This window comes from Dama dama, chromosome 12 (genome assembly GCF_033118175.1).
Source record: "Dama dama isolate Ldn47 chromosome 12, ASM3311817v1, whole genome shotgun sequence".
Lineage (NCBI taxonomy): Eukaryota > Metazoa > Chordata > Mammalia > Artiodactyla > Cervidae > Dama > Dama dama.
This window is the reverse complement of record NC_083692.1, coordinates 42,329,443-42,353,462: the sequence shown is the minus strand read 5'-3', so window position 1 is coordinate 42,353,462 and position 24,020 is coordinate 42,329,443. Positions and strand designations below refer to the sequence as shown.

Below are 24,020 nucleotides of genomic sequence, written 5' to 3'. Positions count from 1 at the left end.
ATGGCATCACTGACTCGATGGGCATGAGTTTGAGTAAACTCTGGGAGTTGGTGATGGACAGGGAGGCCTGGCGTGCTGCGATTCATGGGGTTGCAAAGAGTAGGACACGACTGAGCGATTGAACCGAACTGAACTGATATTATTTTTCACACTGAAAACTAGTTAATTGCATGGTCTTCTTTTAAATCCATTGTCAGTCCAGACTGGCCCTCTGTATTCTTTCTGACGGTGGTGAGTTGAGCTGGACCAATGGTTCTCAAGTTTTAAGTTTTAATGGGAATTACCTGGAGGGCTTCTAAAGCACAGCTTCCTGTCAAGTTTCTGATTCAGCAGGCAGGAGGCAGAGCCCAGGAATTTGCAGTTCTAGCAAGTTGCCTGTAGATGCTGAAGCTGCAGGTGGGGGACCATACTTTGAGAACCAGGGGCTAGCCAATACAGAAGAAAATCTGAAGGTATGCTATTTGAACCCAGAGCCCAGAGTGAAATCCAATCTACTGATGCTGTTTTGTCGATTCTAGAATCTACTTTTCTTTTCTGAGGCAGAGGGGCCACTTAAGCCAACATCTTATCACCCGTCCCAATAGAATTGTTCCGGAGGGCTTAGAATCTCCTTATACACCTTGCCAAAACTTTGGCGCCTGAGACTTATACATGCACTAAGACAAGGTCAGGAGAAAGAAGGGCATTTGTTTCAGGAGAAAGGATTGCTTTTCCCAGTTCACTCAGTCTATTATGATTTTATCTAGCTTAACTCTGAGCTCCTTCAGGAAAGAAAGGACATCTGAGTTGTGCACACATGACTATTTTATTTATGTATTGTACTTATTTATTTTTATTTGGATGCATTGAGTCTTGGTTGTGGCATGAGGGATCTTTGTTGTGGCACATGGGCTTAGTCACCCCATGGTATGTGGGGTCTTAGTTCCCTGACCATGTATTGAGCCTCGGTCTTCTGCATTGGAAGGTGGATTCTTAGCCACTGGACCACCAGGGCAGTCCCTCAGCCTACACTCTTGAATGACATCTGGCACATAGAAGGTGTATAGTCATTTCAGTTTTGTAGGATGTCTCTAGAGTCCTTTCTTATGTTGCCTGAGGCAGATCCATCAAGGAGAGTCCTTCCTACTTGCCTCCGGTCACTCCTGCAGGTGCCACTTACTGTACCTGCACCAAGGGCCATTTCTACAGGCTTTGCCTCTGGTCTGTATAAATAAGTACAGCCTGACCAAACACTGTAGTGTCAGTGTCTTAAGATCTTAGTGTGGTTATGGCATTGACTCCAGAAAGTAGAATGATGTTTTGTCAGTTGTGTTAATATGATATGATGGTTAATTGGGCCACAGGTAATATTTCTTAATTATTTATATATATATTTAGCTTCATTCTAAAAAAGACATAGAGTGGATTTTCCCTGGTTTATTTTGCTTTGCATGGATTTTGGCTGATTTAAATAAGGCAGGGAACATCCACTTTTAGCAGAGGAGTCACCACGTGAGACCAATTGGGCTACTGAGTAGAAATCTTGGATTGCTATCTTGGATTGCTGTTAGGGCCATTTGCCCTAATTTTTATGATGATTTGATTAAATTGAGACTTAGATTTACACCTACTGGAAAGGATTCTTCAGTCTTACCACTGAAGGCTTTCATCAAGTCAGTGAATATTTACTATGTGTCAGACTGTGATGCCTGCAGGAACTGGTATCTTAGGTACAGAAAGGGATGTCTGAGAGGTGTCTTCTTGGTGGACTTGGCAAACTGATCTCACAAATTTTATTAGCTATCCACACTGTGGAGAATTTAAGGTTCCAATTCAAGGATTTTCACAAACGTAGATAGGCTTGTCAGCAGAGTGGCAAGTAGTAATTTGTTATTGTCTGTTGGAGAGGAAAAGGCAGCAGGTCAATGACAGTACCCTTGTAGTGACATCAATGCTTTGATGTCATCTTCTAGGTGGAGTCATGATATTGTTGATACCAACAAGTAAGGATAAAAGCAAATTGTAATTATAACTAACACTTAAATATCACTTACTACATGCCAGGCATTGTTTAAATGTTTTACCTGTATTTGTTCAATTCTTATAATAATCATATGAAGTAGGTCTTTTAATTATAGTCTATGTCAGCCTTTTAAAAATAACTTTAAAATATTTTTAATTGTGCTAAGACACATAAACATAAAATTTACTGTCCTAACCATTTTATTTATTTATTTATTTTTTCCATTTATTTTTATTAGTTGGAGGCTAATTACTTTACAATATTGAAGTGGGTTTTGTCATACATTGACATGAATCAGCCATGGAGTTACATGTATTCCCCATCCCGATCCTCCCTCCCACCACCCAATTCCTCTGGGTCTTCCCAGTGCACCAGGCCCGAGCACTTGTCTCATGCATCCAGCCTGGGCTGGTGATCTGTTTCACTATAGATAATATACATGTTTCGATGCTGTTCTCTCGAAACATCCCACCCTCGCCTTCTCCCACAGAGTCCAAAAGTCTGTTCTGTATTTCTGTGTCTCTTTTTCTGTTTTGCATATAGGGTTATCATTACCATCTTTCTAAATTCCATATATATGTGTTAGTATACTGTAATGGTCTTTATCTTTCTGGCTTACTTCACTCTGTATAACGGGCTCCAGTTTCATCCATCTCATTAGAACTGATTCAAATGAATTCTTTTTAATGGCTGAGTAATATTCCATGGTGTATATGTACCACAGCTTCCTTATCCATTCATCTGCTGATGGGCATCTAGGTTGCTTCCATGTCCTGACTATTATAAACAGTGCTGCAATGAACATTGGGGTGCACGTGTCTCTTTCAGATCTGGTTTCCTCAGTGTGTATGCCCAGAAGTGGGATTGCTGGGTCATATGGCAGTTCTATTTCCAGTTTTTTAAGAAATCTCCACACTGTTCTCCATAGTGGCTGTACTAGTTTGCATTCCCACCAACAGTGTAAGAGGGTTCCCTTTTCTCCACACCCTCTCCAGCATTTATTGCTTGTAGACTTTTGGATAGCAGGCATCCTGACTGGCGTGTAATGGTACCTCATTGTGGTTTTGATTTGCATTTCTCTGATAATGAGTGATGTTGAGCATCTTTTCATGTGTTTGTGTCCTAACCATTTTAAATGTACCATTCAGTATATTAAAAGTACTTTCACATTGTTATGCAACAGACCTTCAGAACTTTTCCATCTTATAAAACTGAAACAAACTCTATATTCTATTGAACAGCAACTCCCTATTTCCTTCTCTCTCCAGCTCATGAAAATCACCATTTTTGCTATCTATTTCTTTGAGTTTGACTGGATAATTTCAAATGACCTATGTTCTAGTTTACTGATTCTTTCTTCCACTTGGTTGATGCTCTCTATTGACATCTTCAGTCATTGTATCCTTCAGCTGTAGGATTTTTGTTTTGATGATTTCCATTTCTTTGTTGAACTTCTCATTTTTTTTATGTATTGTTTTCTTAATTTTCGTTTCCTGTGGGTTCTTACAGTTCACTGAAATTCTTTAAGAGGATTATTCTGAATTCCTTGTCAGACAGTTCATAGATCTCCTTCAGCTTGGAGTACTAGATGGGTCAGCTGGCAGCATCTGTGGGCAGGTGGGTGGTGCTGTCAGGGTCTCTAGTTAGGTGAAGTCCCTGCCTGTGCTCTGAGGTCAGGGGGCTGTGCTGGCTGGGCTCTGTGATTGCTCATGGTAGATGACATCTCAGGCTGTTTCCTGACCAGATGATGGTACTGGCTGGATTCTGTGTAGAGCCACCTGCAGGGCTGTAAGTTTGGAGGGACCTCAGGCTGTGCTCTGTGATTAGGTGGGACCAAAGGGTGTGCCCCAAAGCTGGGCTGAGTCCCTGTCTGGGTTCCCTCATCAGGTGGAACCCAGAGGTGATTTGCTCCATGGTTGAGTAGATGCACTAGCTGAGCTCCCTTAGTGGGTTGGGTTATAGGCAGTGTTTAGCAGTTGGGCAGTTCTGTATTTTGGGCTCTGCTTCAGGGTGGAGCTGTAGACTGGGTTCCTTGACTGGGTAGTGTCACAGGCTGGGCTTTGAGGCTGCCCAGGGTCACTGTTCTGACTCCCTGGTTGTATGGGGACAGAAGCTATACCTAAGATTTGGGCAGGCCTTCTGATCTGGGGGTCTGTATAAACAGGGCTGTAGGATGGAGGGCTCCATGGGTTCACTGCCCAGGCTTCCTGGTTCAGTGGGACTGGGGGCTATATTCAGCAGTTAAGTGGGGTTATAAGTTTTCTCTTCTGCCGGGGTGAGGCTACAGAACAGGCTACACAGCAAATATAGCTTGTTGACCGGGTACCCATATCAGGCAGAACTGCCTGGACCAAACAAGATTTCCTGGCCAGAAGGGGTTACTGGCTCAGCTCTGCAAATGGGCAGAGCCCCTGGCTGGCATCTCTGCTTCAGTGCTGCTGAGTGCTGATTGCTGTAAGCCCTGTCTCCCTTACGTCTCTATCTGATCCACCCTGGGCTCTCTTTCTCCCACTGGAGAAACCATAGGCCCAGAGGGGCCCTTTTGGTGCAGGACCATGCCAGCCTGGGGGAGAGGTGATGGTCAGAGTGTAGTTGTTGCTCTTTCCCTTCTAATGTGATCCTTCTTGGTCTCTGTGATCCAGTGGGGCACTCACTCCCAGTCCTGGGGTCTCCTAGTGCTCTCTTGGCCGTGGACAGTTGCTGAGTGGTCTTTTTGTGAGGGGAACTGAAGCTGGGGATGACCTAAGCTGCCACTGTGATCACATCACTCCTGAGTCTCTCTTTTCTAGAGAGCATTTGTGTGTCATGCACTGATTCCCTGAGGACACTATCTACCTGAGATCTTTATGTTTTAGGATTTTTTTAAATTTAGATTGCAAACTCTGCTGAATACCATCTGAGATTCAGGTTTTCAGGAGAAATTTTTTTTTTTTTTGGTCTCTCCATTTAGCTGGTGCCAAGGCTGATACAGGCAAATTTCCTTGCAGTCCCTTTCTGCATGAAGATTTAGTTCCTCTGTACTCTCACACTAAAGATTCAATCCTTTGCTGCCTTAGCATTATGAGAATGTTAGATCTCCACTTTGATTTAATCTTTGCATTGATAATGCTGTCTCTTATGATAAATAGTCTTAGAGTCAATGAAATTTGGTGTTATTACCCAAACTCACTTGGCATAGAACCCTGTTTTTTCCAAGCAATATGCATAAAGTCCTATAGAACAGGTACCATATAGAACCCATCTTTGGGAAATTCTGGAATAGATGTCTCTGTGGTAACAGTTTCAGAACTATTTATCATAGTTTCAATGTTTTGAAGTGGTAAGATGTACAAAGCACAAAATGATGCTAAGAATATTTTTCCTAGGAGAATAGGCTATTTATGGCCCTCTCTTTCAAAAACTTCTATTTTATTAATTAGCTCTAGTCTAGGGATGAAATAACCCTGTCTTACATGGTAAAGTAGGGACAGGGGGTTACATCTAAATTTTTACAAACTCATTTTCACTATCCTCAAAGTTTTTTGTCCTTATTATAAAAACAAATATATGTGAATGTATATCAATTATCTGAGAACATACATTTTGTACTTTCTCATCAAAAAAACCATCACATTTTTGAGAAATCCCTCTTGTTTTACATTCTTCAAAAATGTTATTTTTCTTAATGGCACTCTGAAATGTACATTTATTACAAATTGTTTACTCTGATTTCATAAACATTTAAATTTTTGTCATTTTACATTGAATAATTCATCCCTTGCGCATAGCCATGAGTCACACGGCATTGTCAAGTTACTAGTAAAAATGCTTGTTTACTGACTTGGGAAGAGAAGATAAAATGATGAATAGGTCAAGTCCCTACCCACCATGTACTCATTTTCTCATTGAGAAATAGACACATGCACAAATATGTCTCATAGAAATACTGAATTTGAAGTTAATAGGAGAGCAAGGGAAAGGGAGAAATCTATGAGGATCTGGTGTGACTTTGGGGGCTCAATTAAATCTCAAGTGAGAATATGAATATTTTCAAAATTAAGTGGAAGTCTGGAGGCCTAAAAGTCTGGCTACCTCAGGGATGCAGGGGCTGGTTTGTATAAAGTTAGAAGTGTGTGTGTGCTTAGTCACATCCTACTCTTGGCAACCCCGTGGACTGTAGCCCACCAGGCTCCTCTGTTCATGGAATTTTCCAGGCAAGAATACAGGAGTGGGTTGCCATCTCCTTCTCCAGGGGATCTTCCCGACCCAGGGATCAAACCTGCATCTCTTGCATCTCCTGCATTGGCAGCTGGATTCTTTATCTTTGTGCCATCTGGAAGCAAAGGTATAACATAATTGATTGAAAGGCGGAAAATCCTCCTGTCACGCCTGAATACTTTCCAACTGACCTGCTGTTAGTGGAATTTAAAATCTCTTTTTAATTTTTAAAATTCCACTTAAAATCAACTAATTCAGAAATAACTTTTAAAAACTGCATGGTATTACTTACTGTATAAAGCAAGAAGCATATTCTAGAACAGATGTTGTACTTCCATAAAGATGAAAGCACTGGTGTTCCTCCATCCTACCCTGGGCTTCCCAGGTGGCGCAGTGGTAAAGAATCTGCCTGCCAGTGCACGAGACACAGGAGACGCAGGTTCGATCCCTGGGACAGGAAGATCCCTTGGAGAAGGAAATGGCAATCCACTCCGGTATTCTTGCCTGGAGAATCCCATGTACAGAGGGGCCTGGTGGACTCTGGTCCGAAGGTCATGGACTGAGCGACTGAGCACACACGCACGCTCCATGCCACCCACGTGTGAGTGGGCTGACGTCTTAGTGTTACTAAGAACTGGCTGTGAGGGCAACTTGAATATGGAATTGGGATTGGCTGGGTTCATGGTCTCTTTTCCATTCCCTGTTTTTCACTAGAAACTCCTGATTAACAACAGGTTTAACTGAAAAAATTCTTTGGCTTTTTTTCTTAGCCCTGTTTTTCTAAGGACAATATGCTGTAAATGAGGCAAGTGAAAAGAAAACAACATTTTTGGGAGAGGCACTAGTCTGCATAAAATGAGAATTTTTGAATAGGGGACATTTTCTCAGTGACACCTTTTCACCCACTGAACTCATTGAGCTGGCCTGGGCCTCCAAAGCCACATGTTGGGTGACAGGCTTTCTTAGCCCTTGGAGTCCATTAGAAAGCTGCTTACTTCCAATCTGTTAATGAAAGTTGGCCACCTGAAGTCTTCCCACCTCTGCCATCCTTCTCTTAAATTGCTTCAGTGGAATTAAAAGCTCCACAGTGAAATGGAGCCAGTAGTAATAAAACCTCCAGGGCCCCGCAGATGCAGTAACATGAGGCCCATCCTTGGCAGGCCTGATCTGCAGTCACCTCTTTAGTCCCCACAAGATTGAGACTCGCTGACATCCTCTAGCACAGAACCTATAGTCTCTGAATGCTCATTCATTTCAGAAGAGGAAACTTGAGTGCCAGTTTGAGGCCAAGTGCTCTGTTGGCCTCCAGCGATAAGAGAATGAACCAGAGGGATGCAGTTCCTGCCCTCAGGGAACTTAACAGCCTGGGAACGGTTTCATTTTCATAAATATGAAACTGATGTCGAGTAATTCTGTAGTCACCTTTCTCTTATTTTTCCACCAAGGATTTTTTAAAATTAAATTTGTTATGGATGGGACGTACCTTGGGGTCAACCCTGTCCAATCTCAACATGATTCATAAACACCTAAATATTTCTTTCCTGCCTTTCTGAACAGACTACTTTGAAGTAATCCACTCTGCAGCTGAAAACATCTGACCAAACATTAACAGATGTGCTTCCATAGACATGTGGTTGACTTTTAAGACACCAGTTTAATTACTTAATGAAATGACATGTGCTGTTTCTTTACTACCTTGGCCTGTCTCTCGGTGCCTGGTGAATTTTATCTAGGCTCTTATTCTCTGATGAGAGCTCCAGTAGATTCCTGGTAGGTGGGTTGGGGCAGATGTGTGAGCCCATTCAGCTGTGACGTGCAAGGTTCCCAGGGGCTGATGGGTGGGACCGCTCACTGCTTATGAGATGGTGGCACTTAGGTCACTGGGATGGATGATGGTGTGCTGCAGGCTGGTGGTGCTTGGTTTGTGGACTTTGTTTTGCTTACCCTCAGTGGCTCGCCTCTGTTGTAACAGTTTCTGGACACATGGGGAAAGAATATGCTGGGCAGGGACCAGACTCTTTTTGTTCACTTTGCTGGGTGAACCTTTCCTGGGGGAAGCAGCTGGGACACAGAACAAAATGTGTGTGCCTTGTTGAAATCTAGAATCTTTGCTCTGGCAGGGAATGTCACTGATACTGAGTCTAGTTCCTTATTTTATAGAGGAGGAATCCAAGTTCCCCAAGAGCTGAGGATCAGCAGTAGACAAGGCTGAGACCAGAACTCGCCATGCCTTCTGACTTTTTCTCCAGTGCTCATTCTGCTCTGCTTGATGAGTGGCCACTGGAATTGTTACAGACTTGAGAGAATGGCTGGTGGTGGCAATTTAGTTGCTAAGTCATGTCTGGCTCTTGCATCCCCACAGACTGTAACCTGCTAGGCTCCTCTGTCCATGGGACTTTCCAGACAAGAATACTGGAGTGGGTTGCCATTTCCTGCTCCAGGGACCTTCGAGAGAATGGCTATATCTTCAAGAAAAAACTATCCTCTCCTAACCCCTAATCAGGCAAATGTTTGCTTTATTTGGAATCTAAAGGAAGGAGAAACATCCAGAAACACTCAGTATACTATGACTGTGGGGAGAAAATGAACTCTCTTATTGAGGGAGAGAGACCTGGTACTATAGGGAGTGTCTCCCACAACTCAGATCCTTAGAAAGGCCAGGCCTACCTCTAGGCAAACTGCCTCCTGGAATCATCTGGAAGCTGAAGGCCACCTTCTGCCAACAAACTGCCACTAAAAAGACAATTTAAATATAATCTCAAATATAATCTCTCCTGATGAGATTTCCAACCCCGATTTCTGGAGCAGGGGGATTTGGAGAAAGATCTGATAAATCTTTAAACTGAACCATGGATCCTTTCTAAGGACATACCTTATTCTAATCTGTTACCAAAGACTGCATGGTTTTCATGGACTCCACTGTGGGCTCATGTATACTATTTATCTGCGTAACTTATTTTTAAAGTACCTTATGCCCTCAAGACTTTTAATAAACTGTCCCCAACCAGAGATAAGCCCCCCACCCACCTCAAAAAAACAAAAAAACCACCCACAGGAAAAAAAAAAAAGAAAAAACAACAACCCATTGGTTGAAGCCCTGTTTAGGAAATTCACATTTGAAACCATGCAACTACTGGCACTGTGTACTTCTGATATTATCTGATGACAATTTATCATTGTCAGTAAGATACAGGGCTGTGTATGTTTTTTTAAAAGTTCTGCTGTGATATGGAAACAATTATCTTGTCAAGGCCAGAAAAACATTAATTCTGTCAAAGAGTATAAGAAAACTCATAATGAAAAGTTTGGAAAGTGACGTGAAAGAGTGCGACTAATCTCAAGGCTTGGATGACTTCATGGATTTGGTTACCTGCAAGCCCATCTCAACCTGGCTTGCAGTTCCCCGTCCGCCCCTCCTCACTCCCCTGCCTCACTCACTCGCCTTCCAGATGTGCTCTGGGGAAAACCCAGGGAGGGGTGGGTGCTCAGGCCTGGGCCATTACTCCTGGATCCGGCTAGTGGGTTTCTGTTAATTACACAAATCAGTAACAGATGTGTTGAGGCTGAGCACCTCATATTTATCCCACAATGTGTTTTCTTTAAATGGCAAATGTTTTTTAAGGCCAAAAAGAAAAAAAAATATCATTATATAGTTCTCCTCTGAAACACACAGCAAAAGGGATGAATACATGTCTCCAGAGAGGTATTTCATCCTGTCATTTGAACAAGGAGCTAAGCCAATGGTCTCAGAATAGAAAGCCCTTTGTAACTGTCTGAGATCCTTATTAAAGTTTATTTAAATGTGGTATTCTATAAATCATAGCTTTTGTGTTCCTCAAGCTGTTAGATTGTAATTTGTAGCTGGGGTATTTTTACTCTATATAAAATGGTTGATAAGGTTGATAAATTGCTCCCACAGAGAAGGGAGCAAGGAGGAGCTTTCCCTAAATAGGAAAACAGTGAGGTTGGGAAAAGGAACACTCCACTTTCTTTTTTTTTCTGATCTGTGAAGAGACACTTTTAGGCTTCCAAACAGATTAGTAGCATCATGCAGAACAGAAAATTTGGAAGTAGAGGTGGTATGGCTGCACCTAGGAGGATGCAGTCCCTAGGACAAATATTTTTGTTCAGGACTCCTGTTTATATAAACAATTTTGAGTCATCCAAAATCAGAATGTCAGCAGTGGTCCGATCTAGTCTCAGGCCAGAATGCTGCTCACACGAGAGGCTGCAGAGGAATCCTTCTTCCTACTTCCTTTACCCCTCCCATCTCTTTGGGGCATCTGGTCAATCCATAACAATGGGGAAGAGCAGAAGAGAGAGAGAGAGAGAGATGGGGATAGTGGAGGTAGTAGAGGGCTTGAGGATGCCTCGAAGGGGAGAAACATGGATGGGAGTCCATGTGAGTCATGATCTGGCTAGTATGTCCCTCTCATCTGGTCCTAGTCATCAGAAGGGATCTTTAAATTTTTCTGAATGTAGCTAAGGACTTAAAGGGGAAGTGGAGCATTTACTAGGATAACTATCTCAGCAGTTGGAGATCTCTTGCAAGGAAAGGAAGAAGCCTGTAATAGTAAAAATACTGCTTGTGACTTTAGTTTTTTTAATCATTTCAGTTCAGTCACCTAGTTGTTGTGTCCAACTCTTTGCGACCCCATGGACTACAGCACTCCAGGCTTCCCTGTCCATCACCAACTCTTGGAGCTTGCTCAGAGTCATGTCCATTGAGTCAGTGATGCCATCCAACCATCTCATTCTCTGTCATCCTCGTCACCTCCTGCCTTCAATCTTGCCCAGCATCAGGGTCTTTTCCAATAAGTCCTCTCTCCGCATCAGGTGGCCAAAGTATTGGAGTTTCAGCTTCAGCATCAGTCCTTCCAATGCATATTCAGGACTAATTTCCTTTAGGATGGACTGGTTGGATCTCTATGCAGTCCAAGAGACTCTCAAGAGTCTTCTTCAGCTCCACAGTTCAAAAGCATCAATTCTTTGGTGCCCAGCTTTCTTTATGGTCCAACTTTCACATCTGTACATGACTATTGGAAAAACCATAGCTTTGACTATATGGGCCTTTGTCGGCAAAGTAATGTCTCTACTTTTTAATATGCTGTCTAGGTTGGTCATAGCTTTTCTTCCAAGGAGCAAGCATCTTTTAATTTCATGGCTGCAGTCACCATCTGCCGTGATTTTGGAACCCAAGAAAATAAAGTCTGTCACTTTATTTTTCTCCATCTATTTGCCATAAAGTGATGGGACCAGATGCCATAATCTTAGTTTTTTGAATGTTGAGTTTTAAGCCAGCTTTTTCATTCTCCTTTTTCTCTTTCAAACCCCTAAAGCCTAAACTGTGCTAATCAATACATATAACTGGGAAAGGTGTTTTTTAAAAGTGAGTGACTCATGAATGACATTTGTAGAGGCAAAACTAGAGTTAGAGTAAACAGTGGTTGATATAATGAAATATTCATGAGGAAAGTGCATAATTATATCAAGGTATTTCATGTTCTTTAAATCATGCTCTAATTTTCCATTGATTTCATTAATATAGTAGTTTTTTATGGGTACAAATATCTTTGGTTGTAGCAATAAAGGATTGTATTTCCATAAAAAAGTATAATTAGTAGGAAAATGCACCTTTTTAAAAAGATTGTTAAACATACGACTTGAAGTTTGAATCTTTACATGATTCTTCCTCCCTCTGGCCCTCCCTGTCTTCCTTCCTTCCCTCCTTACTGAGGGTATTCACTTATGGGCATTATCCATTTGTCAGAGACAGAGTTTTAGGTGCAGTAGTAAAGAATCACTTTATTACCTTGCCAGGCAAAGGGGAACACAGTGAACTCCTGCCCTTGAAAACTGTGTGTCCCAACCTGGGAGGATTTGGTGAGGAGTTTTATAGTAATGGTTCAAGGGGGGAGTTGCTGATAAGGGTCAGGGTATGTGAGGGCCTGTATTCCATTAACCTGGTCTCAGGTAATCTCTTGATGCATTTCTCTGGTTCTTTTAATCTGGCCTCTGTGGTCTTCTCTGGAAGGAAGAGTGCTGACATTTTGCAGGTGGATAAGGAGACGACAAAGGATGAGATGGTTGGATGGTATCACCTATGGACATGAGTTTGAGCAGGCTCCAGGAGTTGGTGATGGACAGCAAAGCCTGGCATGCTGTAGTCCATGGGGTCACAGAGAGTCAGACACGACTGAGTGACTGAACTGAACTCCCTTGAGGTGGAACCAGGACCTTGTCCCAAGCAAGCTTCACTGTTGTTTCTTGGCTTTTTCACCCTGTCTCTGTGTCCTGTTCCTGATTAACAGTTGCTGGAATCTTCCCTTTGGAACTCAAGGAAGGTCACAGAGGTTGGAGCTGTTCCCTCCAAATAAGAAATGGGGGACATGGAAAGGCTTCCATGCCCAGGAGCCCCATGGGATCCTGCAGTTCCACCAAGAAGCTTGAAGTCGAGTGGGGAGGGCCTGGGAACCAGCACATAGACAATTATTGAGTCGACAGCTGTGAAGCAGTGAGGTATGGAATGTCATGGGACTACTGGCCTGGAACCCAGCTATGGAAGATGGCAGTGGGCAGAGCTCAGAAAGGCTTACTAGAAGATTGACCCTGGGCTGACCTTTCAGGGATCCGTCAGACTGAAGCAGGTGAAGGGGGAAAGGATGGGAATCCCTGGTTTGGGATCTCCATCCCAAACTGAAGTGAAGACTGGTTTGGGCTGGAACACCACCCATCTGGCATGGTTAAGTCAGTGGGGTTTGGGATTAATTTAATGTGGGGTGTTGGAGAGAGGAAGAGATAGCAGATTTCTGACTTGGGCTCTGGGATGGAAGTGGTAGTGTCAGAAACTGATTTAGGGAACATAGGAAGGAGCCTGGTTAAGGGACTGTGAGGATGAGTCCAGGCCTGGACACTCTGAATTTGCAAAGCCCGTGGCATGTCCTCAGGGGAGGGTCTACTAGCAAGTTAAATGTTTAACATTTATAAAAAGTTGTAAAATAGTCAAGAAATCTTTCTAGAGCACCCACCATTGGCTAGACACTGCTGTAGATACGGGAGTTATCACTGTGCATAAGTCTCTGTTTCGTGGAAATTATATTCTGTGTTGTGCTTAGTCAGTCCGTCTGTCGGACTTTGTGACTCCATGGACTATAGTCCACCAGGCTCCTCTGTCCATGGGAATTCTCCAGGCAAGAATACTGGAGTAGGTTGCCATGCCCTCCTCCAGGGGATCTTCCCAAACCAGGGACTGAACCCAGGTCTCCCACGTTACAGAAAGATCCTTTACTGTCTGAGCCACCAGGGAAGCCCAAGAATACTGGAGTCGGTAGCCTGTCTCTTCTCCAGGGGAAACTTCCTAACCCAGGAATTGAACTGGGGTCTCCTGCATTCCAGGCAGATTCTTTACCAGCTGAGCTACCTGGGAAGATTATATTCCAGTGGGATGAAAACAGATAATAAAGGAGTAAATTAGTGAGATAATTTCAGAATTGCTATTAAGAAAGCACTGGGTATTGTAGAAGTTCTCATTGGGAAGTTAACACTGGAACTATGACCTGAGTGTTTAGAGGGAAATGTTCGTATGAATACCTTGGGGTTCAAGTATTCCAGACAGAGGGCATAGCAAGTACAAATGGCCCCTGACATAGGAATGAGCCTGGTAAGTTAAAGACAGTCGGTGAAGCTGAAGCTCTGTGAGTGAGGACGAGACTGCAGTGAAGCAAAGTTGAAGAGGTAGGCTGCATGGATCAGGAAGGGCCTTAAGGCATGGTGCAGAGCCTTAGAAGTTCACTCTAAGTAAAATGGGAAGCCACTTGAAGGTTTTAAGCTAATGGTATCATTTTAAATGACAAAAACCAGCATAGAGAATTGTATTTGTTGTACACTTTCAGCTATATAAAATGACATGAGCAGGGAAGCTTTTAAAGAAACTTGCCAAATGGTACCACGGATTGAGCAGTGGTTTCATGCCATAAGTCAGTGCTGTGAATGCTGAGTACCAGGGCTAGGAGTCGGTCCTGACACTTGATAGACCAGCAGTTTTCCAACTCTGTGATCTCAGGACTCTATCAATATTTATCATTTGTTGTTATTGTTTAGTTGCTAAGTCATGTCTGACTCTTTGTGACCCCACAGGCTATAGCCCACCCAGGCTCCTCTGTCCATGATATTTTCCAGGCAAGAATACTGCAGTGGGTTGCCATTTATTTCTCCAGGGGATATTCCCGACCCAGGGATCAAACCCACATCTCCTGCATTGGCAATAAATTAGGAATTAAAATGGAGGAAAGTTAAACATTTATTAAAAAATAACACACCCATGACATGCTTATCTAAATAACATATTTTAGTGAAAAAAATTATGGTACTTTTCAAAATAAAAAATTAGTTGTGAGAAGAGAGTAAGTTTTTATACTTAAGTTCTTACTATTTAGCACAATAGGAGGCACTTGGGTTCTCACATCTGCTTCTGTGTCCAGTTGGTTGTGACATCACAAGTCATATATACTCAAATGAGAATGAGAGTAAAGAGGGAAAGTAAACAGCTTCTTAGCGCCATTCTGATAATAGTTTTGACACTGGGGATCCCCTAAAAGTTCCCTACACCACTTTGAAAATCTTCGTGTTCAGGGGCATTAAGTTAGGCAGTCTCCTAACTTAATGGGCCTCAAACTAGTTTCCCTGTCTGTAAACTGGTAGCTGTTAATAGCTCCAACCTTACAGACTTGTTGTGATTATTTAATGAGTCAATAACATCTGGCCCATAGGATGTTCCATACATATCAGCCAGCTCATTTTTGTTTTCTTTTTGTTGTGATTCTGTGTGGCAGCAAGCCCTCTTGCAAGAAATTGTAAAAACTCATTTAAAATTTATTCTCACTAATTTTCCTTTCCTGTCCTCTCTTGCTCAAGTTGTGAAATGAGGCTTCAGATCTGAATACCAGCTTACAAACTCTACCATCAGATAACTGCAGGTTTAATGCTAGGCACTTTGTGGTGATGTTCATGGCGCTTTAGGCCAGACCATCAGTTACTGATTGTTTTGTTGTTGTTTAGTTGCTAAGTTGTGTCTGACTCTTTTGGGACCCCATGGATTGTAGCCCACCCAGGCTCCTCTGTCCATAGGATTTTCCAGGCAAGAATATGGAGTGGGTTGCCATTTCCTTCTCCAGGAGATCTTCCCAACCCAGGGATCAAACCTGTGTCTTTTGTATTAGCAGATGGATTTTTTACCACTGAGCCACCAGGGAAACCCCACTCACAGTTTAGCTTGTCATAATTTTCCAGACTCTTTCTTTCTTGTACCTGAAATCATCTCTCCTCAGTGAGTAGAAGTTGGATGGTGGATGAGGTGGAGGAAAAAGAGATCCAACAGTGTGAGGTTTTGCCTGGGGCTATCAGACTTCAATTAAATTGCTTTCCTCCTCTTATATATTCCATGCTTCAATCATGAAATGAATTGATATGAAATCATCATAAAATACTTGAGGGTTTGTGTCAGCTACTGCTTTCTTTCTGGATGGGATAAGTGAAATTCTCAATCTTGGCTTCACAGTGGACTCACCAGAGAAATTTTTTAAATTATTGATACTTTGATCATCCCACCTCCAAAGATATTGATTTAATTGGCCTGGATATGGCATGGGCATCAGGATATTTAAAATACTCCCAGTGCCCAAAGTCCCACCAGACTGTGACTAAAGAATAAGGTCATGTGTTTCCCTTTTTATTGTAAAAAATAACAAATCTACAAAAAAGTACATAATATATAAATGTCAGCTTAACAAATTGTAAAATGAACACTCACATCCCCATGATCCAGTGCAAGAACCAGAAGGTTGCCAAACCCCAGAAGCTCCCTTGCCTTTTCTCAGTCACACCTCATTTTCCAACTCTCTGGAGGTAATCATTGCCCTGATTTTTTATAATCATGTTGTTGTATAATTTTACCATATGAGTATAAACCTCTAAACAACATAGATTGGCACATTTTTAAACTTTACTGAAAGGGAATCATACTTTTTTGTCTGGCTTCTTTTGCTCAACATTGTATATATTTTTTGATTCATTTGTGGTTTTGGATACAGTTATATAGTTCCTTGCTTTTCATTATTTTGTAGAATTCTATGATATCAGTATACCACAGTGTCTGCCATGAATGTTTCTGGTTTGGGGCTTTTATAACCAGGGCCGGTATGAGTGTTCTCATAAGTCTCTTGGTGCCGGAAGGCAGGCATTCTGACATATATTTCTAGGAATAGACTTGTTGGACTCATTGGCTCATCTGAAGGAAGAGAAAGAGGCTGAGCAGAAAGGAATTCGGCAGATAGGAGGTGGTATCTGCGACTCTGTTAACACTGTACTGTGGGCTGGGCCCCTGGAGGGTGGCACTGCTCTGAGCCATGTGCCTGGGGATGCTGAAGATTTACAGAAGGCAGCTGAGGAGCTCAGGACCCTCTGCTTTTAATCATTTTCTGAGACTAGAGGGATAATGTTCCCATCAAGGGTAGAGATCCTGTTGACATACTTTCCAATCTGGATAGCCTCCTGAGATTAGGGTCTACGGCGGGACACCTGATTGGCCCACAAAACATCAGACTTTCATCCCAACCTCAGCAGCTGATAGAGAGAGATAAACATGGTCTCTGCAGGAAAAAAAAATCATCCTAGGCCTTAAAGTGGTTCTTAAATTCTCATCCTTTCCCTTATCTTGACAGGTATTCCCCATTCATTAGTTCATTAAGGCTTTGATGAAGATACTTTTTTTTAACCCTTAGTTTTTGTTGTTGTTGTCTTCAGTGGGGAATTTGGTATTAATCAATTGTTATTGATGACACATATCTCTGTCACATATAGGGTTTCCCAGGTGGCTCAGTTGTAAAGAATCCGCCTGCAATGCAGGAGATGCAAGAGACGCCAGTTCAATCCCTGAGTCAGAAAGATCCCCTGGAGAAGGAAAGGGCAACCCATTGCAGTATTCTTGCCTGGAGAATTCCAATGGACAGAGGAGCCTGGAGGGCTACAGTCCATGAGTTCACAAAGAGTGGGACACGACTGAGCATGCATATGTGCATCTTCAGTGGGGAATTTGGTATTAATCAGTTGTTATTGATGGCACATGCTCCTGTCTTATATGAGTACCATAAATCCAGGCTTGTTTCAGATACCTCTGCTAGAATATCCTGGGGTTACCAGGGAATGCTGACAAGCTTTTCTGGTCTATTCTTATGGTTGCCTGACACTCCAGGCAATTGCCCTGCCCTTCTGCAGGTTCTCTCTTGCCACACGGAGTCTCAGATCCTCTAGAATCTGCGCTGTTTGTACTACTTTGCTACCAGCATAAACATAGGCTGAGGTATGCTAGAGTTAGCCCATACTGGTCCCTAAGAACTGCTTGTTAAATGTGAGCCAGTGGTTAAACACAGTTGTTAATGAAAATTAAATTCTATAAACTTATAATTTAAATAAACTATATGGAAAACAAAGTTCATAACTACTCCAAACTCATCACTTTAAAAACAATTTTTATTTACTTTAATTGGAGGACAATTACGTTACAATATTGTGAGTATTTTTTGCCATATATCAATATGAATTGGCCACAGGTATACATGTGTCCCCTCCATCCTGAAGCCCCCTTCCACCCTGTCCCCATCCCATCGCTCTAGGTTGTCACAGAGTCATGGCTTTGCTTCATGCATCAAACTCGCACTGGTTATATATTTTTACATATGGTAATATATATGTTTCAATGCTATTCTCTCAAATCATCCCACCCTCTCCTCCCACTGAGTCACTTTTAAATGAGTTTACCATCTTTTGCTGATTACGCTCTTGAGGTTCATTGTATCTGTTGGATTGATGTGGTTTAAATACTATACAGTGGTGTGCTATGGCACATCTCTTCTTAACTCAGTGATATGACTGCTTGAACAGCCAATGGAGAATATTTACATCATGGAAACTGGTAAATGTTACAACTCAGGCTTTTTCTTTCTTTTTTTAAGAGCTAGTTGTTAAACACCTAGCATATCACTGGACATAAGGCCCCCTTTCAGATCCTCACAGCAGAGTTCAGACAATTTAATAAGCCTCAAAGTGGCGCTAGTGGTAAAGAATCCATCTGCCAAAGCAGCAGATGTAAGAGATGCAGGTTTGATCCCTGGGTTTGGAAGATCCCCTGGTGGAGGGCATGGCAACCCACTCCAGTATTCTTGCCTGGAAAATCCCCATAGGCAGAGGAGCCTGGTGGGCTACTGTCCATAGGGTAGCAAAAAGTTGGACACAACTGAAATGACCTAGCATGCACGCACAGATAACAAAAGAGAACTTAAAAACTGGTTACTAGAAATGGTTATTCTGAGTCACAAGCATAAACCTCTTGGTGGTCCCTAATGTTGCCCCTTTGCCTAAATCCTGTCTCAACTGTTTATTGGTAGTAGAATTTAACTTTCCTGCTTTGTGTTCGGCATACCCTTAAAGAGAATGACATTGAGCAGGTCTTTCCTATGTAGATTCCAGGCCTCAACTCTCTGAGATATTCAGAGAATAAAGCAAATTCCTTCCTTCTCTCATCTACCCCACACCTCCTTTTTCCTGTTCTCATTTTTTTTTCTTTTTTTTGCCCTAAGAATGAACTCTCCTTGAATTGATTGACATGTCCATGCTCCTTACTTCTTACCAAGGGACTAACCTTGCTCAGAATACAATAATCAGCATTTTTCACAGTGTCTGGTTTATTCAGTGTTGAATTAAACCACCTGTGGAGCTTCAACAGAAATTTCACATTGAGATTTGGCCTTTGAAGACTGGCTTCCACTTCTTCTTTCCTTGAACAAGTATACACCCATCTCAAGAACAAACAGCAATGCAAAGACATATAATAGTCCAAATCCAGATTTAGCAATAAAGCCACCAAAATATTTTTTTCTTCTATATAATCTACATGTACAGGACATGATTTGAAAGATTGCCTTACCTATATAACTATGTAGAACCTACCTTTAGCTTCTCTGCCTGGAACATTTGCATTTAAGATTCCTGTTGCTTTCAGAATTTCCCTAAGAAGAATGTGTGCTTCAGAAAATATTCAAAATCCAGCACTTCTTTCCACTGATCATCTGATCCAGTCACCTTCATTTTTCATCTGGAGCACTGCACTAGCCTCCTAATTGGTTTCCCAACTTCCACAATTGTACCTCTTTTGTCTATTCTCAGCACAGAATCCAGAGAATCAGGTTAAAGTAAAAATCATGATGTTCCTTTGCTCAAAATCCTCTAACGTTGTCGTATTTTATTTAGGGAACAATCCATAGTTACCTCTATAGGATCCTCCTGTAATTATTTCTTTGAAATTCATGATACTCCCTGTAGGTTGCTTTGCTCCAGCCAAATGGGCTGTCTTGCTGTCCTCTGAACATGCCAGATGCTTTCTTGCCTCACAGATTTTTCATGTGATCTACTTGCCATATGAAATATTCATGTCCCAGAAAGCTGCATATTTTGATCCTTAATTTTATTCAGATTTTTTTCTCAAATGTTACTTCTTAGTGATACCTTCTCCAATCACCTTACAGCCCTTCCATATTTCCTACCCTCTTTCTACCCTAGTATTTGTTACTTTCTTACTCACTCATTTACTCATCAACTATATATCTTGTTTATTATATAAAATCTTTTTTGTTGTTTGTTTCCTTGGCACCATTACAGTGAAAATTTCATGAGGAATTTTTATCTGATTGTATCATGTTAAATTATCATTGCTGAGAACCTGGTACCTGGCACATAGTGGTTTCTTAATAAATATTGAATGAATGAATGATACAGTGGTAGAACAGACATTGATTAGGGGCTGGAGACCTATGTTTTGTTTTTAAAATATTTATTTATTTTGCTGCATCAAGTCTTGGTTGTGTCATGTGGGATCTTTCATCATGATGCATGGACTCTCTGGGTGTGGCTCGAAGGCTTTAGAGGGCACAGGCTTCAGTAGTTGCATCACATGGGCTCAACTGGTTGTGGCACACAGGCTTCAGAGCATGCGGGCTCAGTGGTTGTGGAGCGTGGCATGTGGAATCTTAGTTCCCTGACCAGGGATCGAATCTGCATCCCCTGCATTGCAAGGCAGATTGTTAATCACTGGAACACCAGGGAAGTCTGTAGAGCTGGAGACCTATGTTTTAATCTTTCCCTTTGCCTGTGATAAGGTCTATAATACTTTCTCCATTCTGTTTCTACATTTCTATGTACTTATTAATGCAAAGGAGATATAAGGACTATTTCACATGCCTCACTTTTAGTGAGATTCATGCAAGGAAACTGTTGTCTATAGGTGTGAGGGCTATTTTTATTGTCTGATTTATATCCAGTGTAGCAAGCAGCTAGCTCCATGCCCACCTTGCTTTAAACCACTCACAAGAAAAAGTTCTCCATGTGAACAAAGGATGGGGCTGACAGGTTCATTTCTCTATCTCCCTCTAAATATGTTCATGGATCCTTTGCTGTTGCTTAGCAGTTCAGGTAATTGGACTTATTAGAAGACATTGAAAACCTAAAGGATGAAATAACCCACCAGAGGGGCCAGAGCTTGTGTGCATCCAGCACTGTGTTAGGTGTTCTACATGTCTGATGTCCTTCTCCCCAACTGAAATTCTATAAGGAAAGTATGATTTCATTTTAGAGATTAAGAAATTGAAGTTTAGAGAGATCTAGTGTCCCATAAGCAGCAAAGCTGATAAGAGACTGAGCCTGGGGAGAACTCAGGTCTGTCTGACTCTAACATCAAACTCCCATCCACTTTAGGAAATTGAGATAGTTAGTCCAAGAGCCTACAAGTGAATATTCTCACACCTATGTATGCTGTTTCTCACTGATGTGTTAATTTTGTTTCAGACTGTCTACGACCAGTGGTTCATTACGCTTTTTAACATTGTCTACACATCGCTGCCTGTTTTAGCCATGGGGATTTTTGACCAGGTATGTGTTTTCCTCTGTCTTTGTAACTTACTTTGCTCTGTTGATGCCTTTTAGTTGCTTTTAGCTTCTAAGTAGAAGCTTTTGAACTGTGGTGTTGGAGAAGACTCTTGAGAGTCCCTTGGACAGCAAGGAGATCCAACCAGTCCATCTTAAAGGAAATCAGTCCTGAATATTCATTGGAAGGACTCATGCTGAAGCTGAAACGCCAATTCTTTGGCCACCTGATGTGAAGAACTGACTCATTTGAAAAGACCCTGATGCTGGGAAAAATGGAAAGCGGGAGGAGAAGGGGACAACAGAGAATGAGATGGTTGGATGGCATCACCAACTCAATGGACATGAGTTTGAGTAAACTCCGGGAGTTGGTGATGGACAGGGAGGCGTGGCATGCTGCAGTCCATGGGGTTGCAAAGAGTTGGACACGACTGAGTGACTGAACTGAACTGAGAAGATCCAAATCATGGAAAGAGTCCTAAGAATGGAGTCGATACCTTAATAGGTATCACATGGATCAAAAACCCTTCCAACTCCCCAAAAAGATCTCTGATCAGAGCTTGATTACTATCCTCTTAAAGACTCACACCCTACATTGTTTTCTCTAAAGGCTCTGAGAGGTCCTACAAGAAATAGTCTCTTTAATTACATTGTAGCCCAGAATTTCCCAAACTCATAGGACTGTATGTTTACTTACTTATTTTTCATGTAGAACTGACCAGTATGCCTCAGAACTAGTCTCTCTAGTTTACACACTGGGGAATCCTGTATTAGCCTCTGAGATTGCAGAGAACCATGTGAGGTTACATAGAAGATCATGGAGCTGGGCTGGAGTGCAGAGAGCTAGCATCTGCGGTGAAACTGCCCACACGACTCAGAACAGAAACTCCAGGCCAGAGGAGCACCTTGCCAATGGAGAGGGAGACACAGAGCCCCAGAGCCATGGAGAGAGAAAGGGCGTAGTTTTCTTTAGTTTAGCTCAATGTGCTTGGGAGAAGGGGAGGGAGGGAATCAATTATAAAATAGTAGGTCCTTGGCACACTCAAAGCCTTGGAGGGTACTTCCTGGATGGGGGAAAAGTCTGGCTGCCCATGGGGAAGTGAAAGACTAGCCAAAGGAGTTTCCATGGCACAGTTAGAGTGTATTATTTAAAAAAAATTTTTGAAGTATTTTTAAGGAGACCAGATTTTCTCCAGGCTGTTGTTAGATCCATTTGCTAGGCCTCATTTTCTGGCTCAAAGCCATCTATTGCAAAATATAAATCTTAACTTTATGAGCTCATTCTGCTCTCCCATTCTGAAGCTTTGTAGTCAGTTGTAAGCCTCACTTCTTGTATGTAAAAAAGGAAGATTGTGAACAACTCATTTTGTGAAATTCTACAAAAAGCAATGAACTCTTGAAGACTTTGGTTATAAAGGATTAAGCTCATTCATTTCCAAGTGCCCATGTTTACAAGTGTTCCTTTTCTTGGTGCTTTGTAGCTGCCCAGAATGTGGAATAAAATATTAAAAATAAAACACTTTCTGGGAAAAGATGGTTATTGTGCAATATGAAAAAAATATAAGGGGAGAGTTCAAGATGGCGATAAAGGAAGATCCTGAACTCACCTCTTCTTGCTGACACAGTCTACAACTACACAAGGAAAAATTTTCTCTTAAACAACCCTAAAAGCTGTCTGAGTGAAGACTATACACTGAGCAAACAAGAAGAAAACCATATTCTTGGAAGCGAGTTGGAGAGGCTGGGACACAATCTTACCATAAACCCTACCTCCACCCTCAGCATGGCAGTCTTCAACCAGGAAAAAACTCAAAGCCTGAAGTTCTTCCCTTAGGAGTGAAGGGAACCCCTTCATTGAGCACCTTAACTTTTAAAACCTGCAACTGAGAGATAAGCCCCCCCAACCAATGGGGCTCCTGTTGCAAGGCCCACAAGACTGAAACAATCTAAGAAATAGTTCTGAATGGTCCATGTGCTCAGACTCACTTGCTCCTGGGCCCAGTGCAGACACAGCAGATCATGCCAGTCACAGAGGCTCACCAGCTTATATTAAAGTGTCAGCCTGGGGGCAGGCATCCAATTGAACACACACATCTTGGAGTCTGCTGGAATACACTCCAGGGACAGAGGGTCGGTGTCATCCTTGCATGCTCCCTTTGCCAGACTTCAGAGCACCAGTATCTCCTGAACAGGTGCTGGTACATGTTTCTGGTACCCCTATTTTTGTGGCTGCCACCCAGGGGACACCTCTTGGCTGCCTAACGCCAGAAGCCAGAGAAACTTGCATTCCTGGTCCCATCAGTTCAGTTCAGTCACTCAGTCATGTCTGAATCTTTGCGACCCCATGGACTGCAGCACATCAGGCTTCCCTGTCCTTCATCAACTCCCGGAGATTGCTCAAACTCATCCCAGTTGAGTTGGTGATGCCATCCAACCATCTCATCCTCTGCCATCCCCTTCTCCCCCTGCCCTCAATCTTTCCCAGCATCAGGGTCTTTTCAAGTGAGTCAGTTTTTTGCATCAGGTAGCCAAAGTATTGGAGCTTCAGCTTTAGCATCAGTCCTTCCAATGAATATTCAGAGTTTATTTCCTTTAGGATTGACTGGTTTGATCTTCTTGCAGTCCAAGGGACTGTCAAGAGTCTTCTCCAACACCACAGTTCAAAAGCATCAATTCTTCGGCACTTAGCCTTCTTTATGGTCCAGCTCTCAGATCCATACATGGTTACTGGAAAAACCATAGCTTTGACTAGACGGACTTTATCGACAAAGTAATGTCTCTGCTTTTCAATATGCTGTCTAGGTTGGTCATAGCTTTTCTTCCAAGGAGCCCATGGGACTATAGTAATCAG

The 24,020-nt window shown here is 42.3% G+C and overlaps 1 protein-coding gene across 6 annotated transcripts in view; it reads left to right on the top strand.

Moving 5' to 3' along the window:
- The window catches only part of ATP8B4 (ATPase phospholipid transporting 8B4 (putative)), a 305,125-nt gene that overhangs the window by 263,632 nt on the left and 17,473 nt on the right, over window positions 1–24,020 (top strand). For all 6 annotated transcript variants that reach the window (XM_061157127.1, XM_061157129.1, XM_061157123.1 and 3 more), the window contains one exon: window positions 21,092–21,175. In XM_061157127.1, the coding sequence (XP_061013110.1) occupies window positions 21,092–21,175 (84 nt within the window). The remainder of the gene's footprint in view (window positions 1–21,091; window positions 21,176–24,020) is intronic.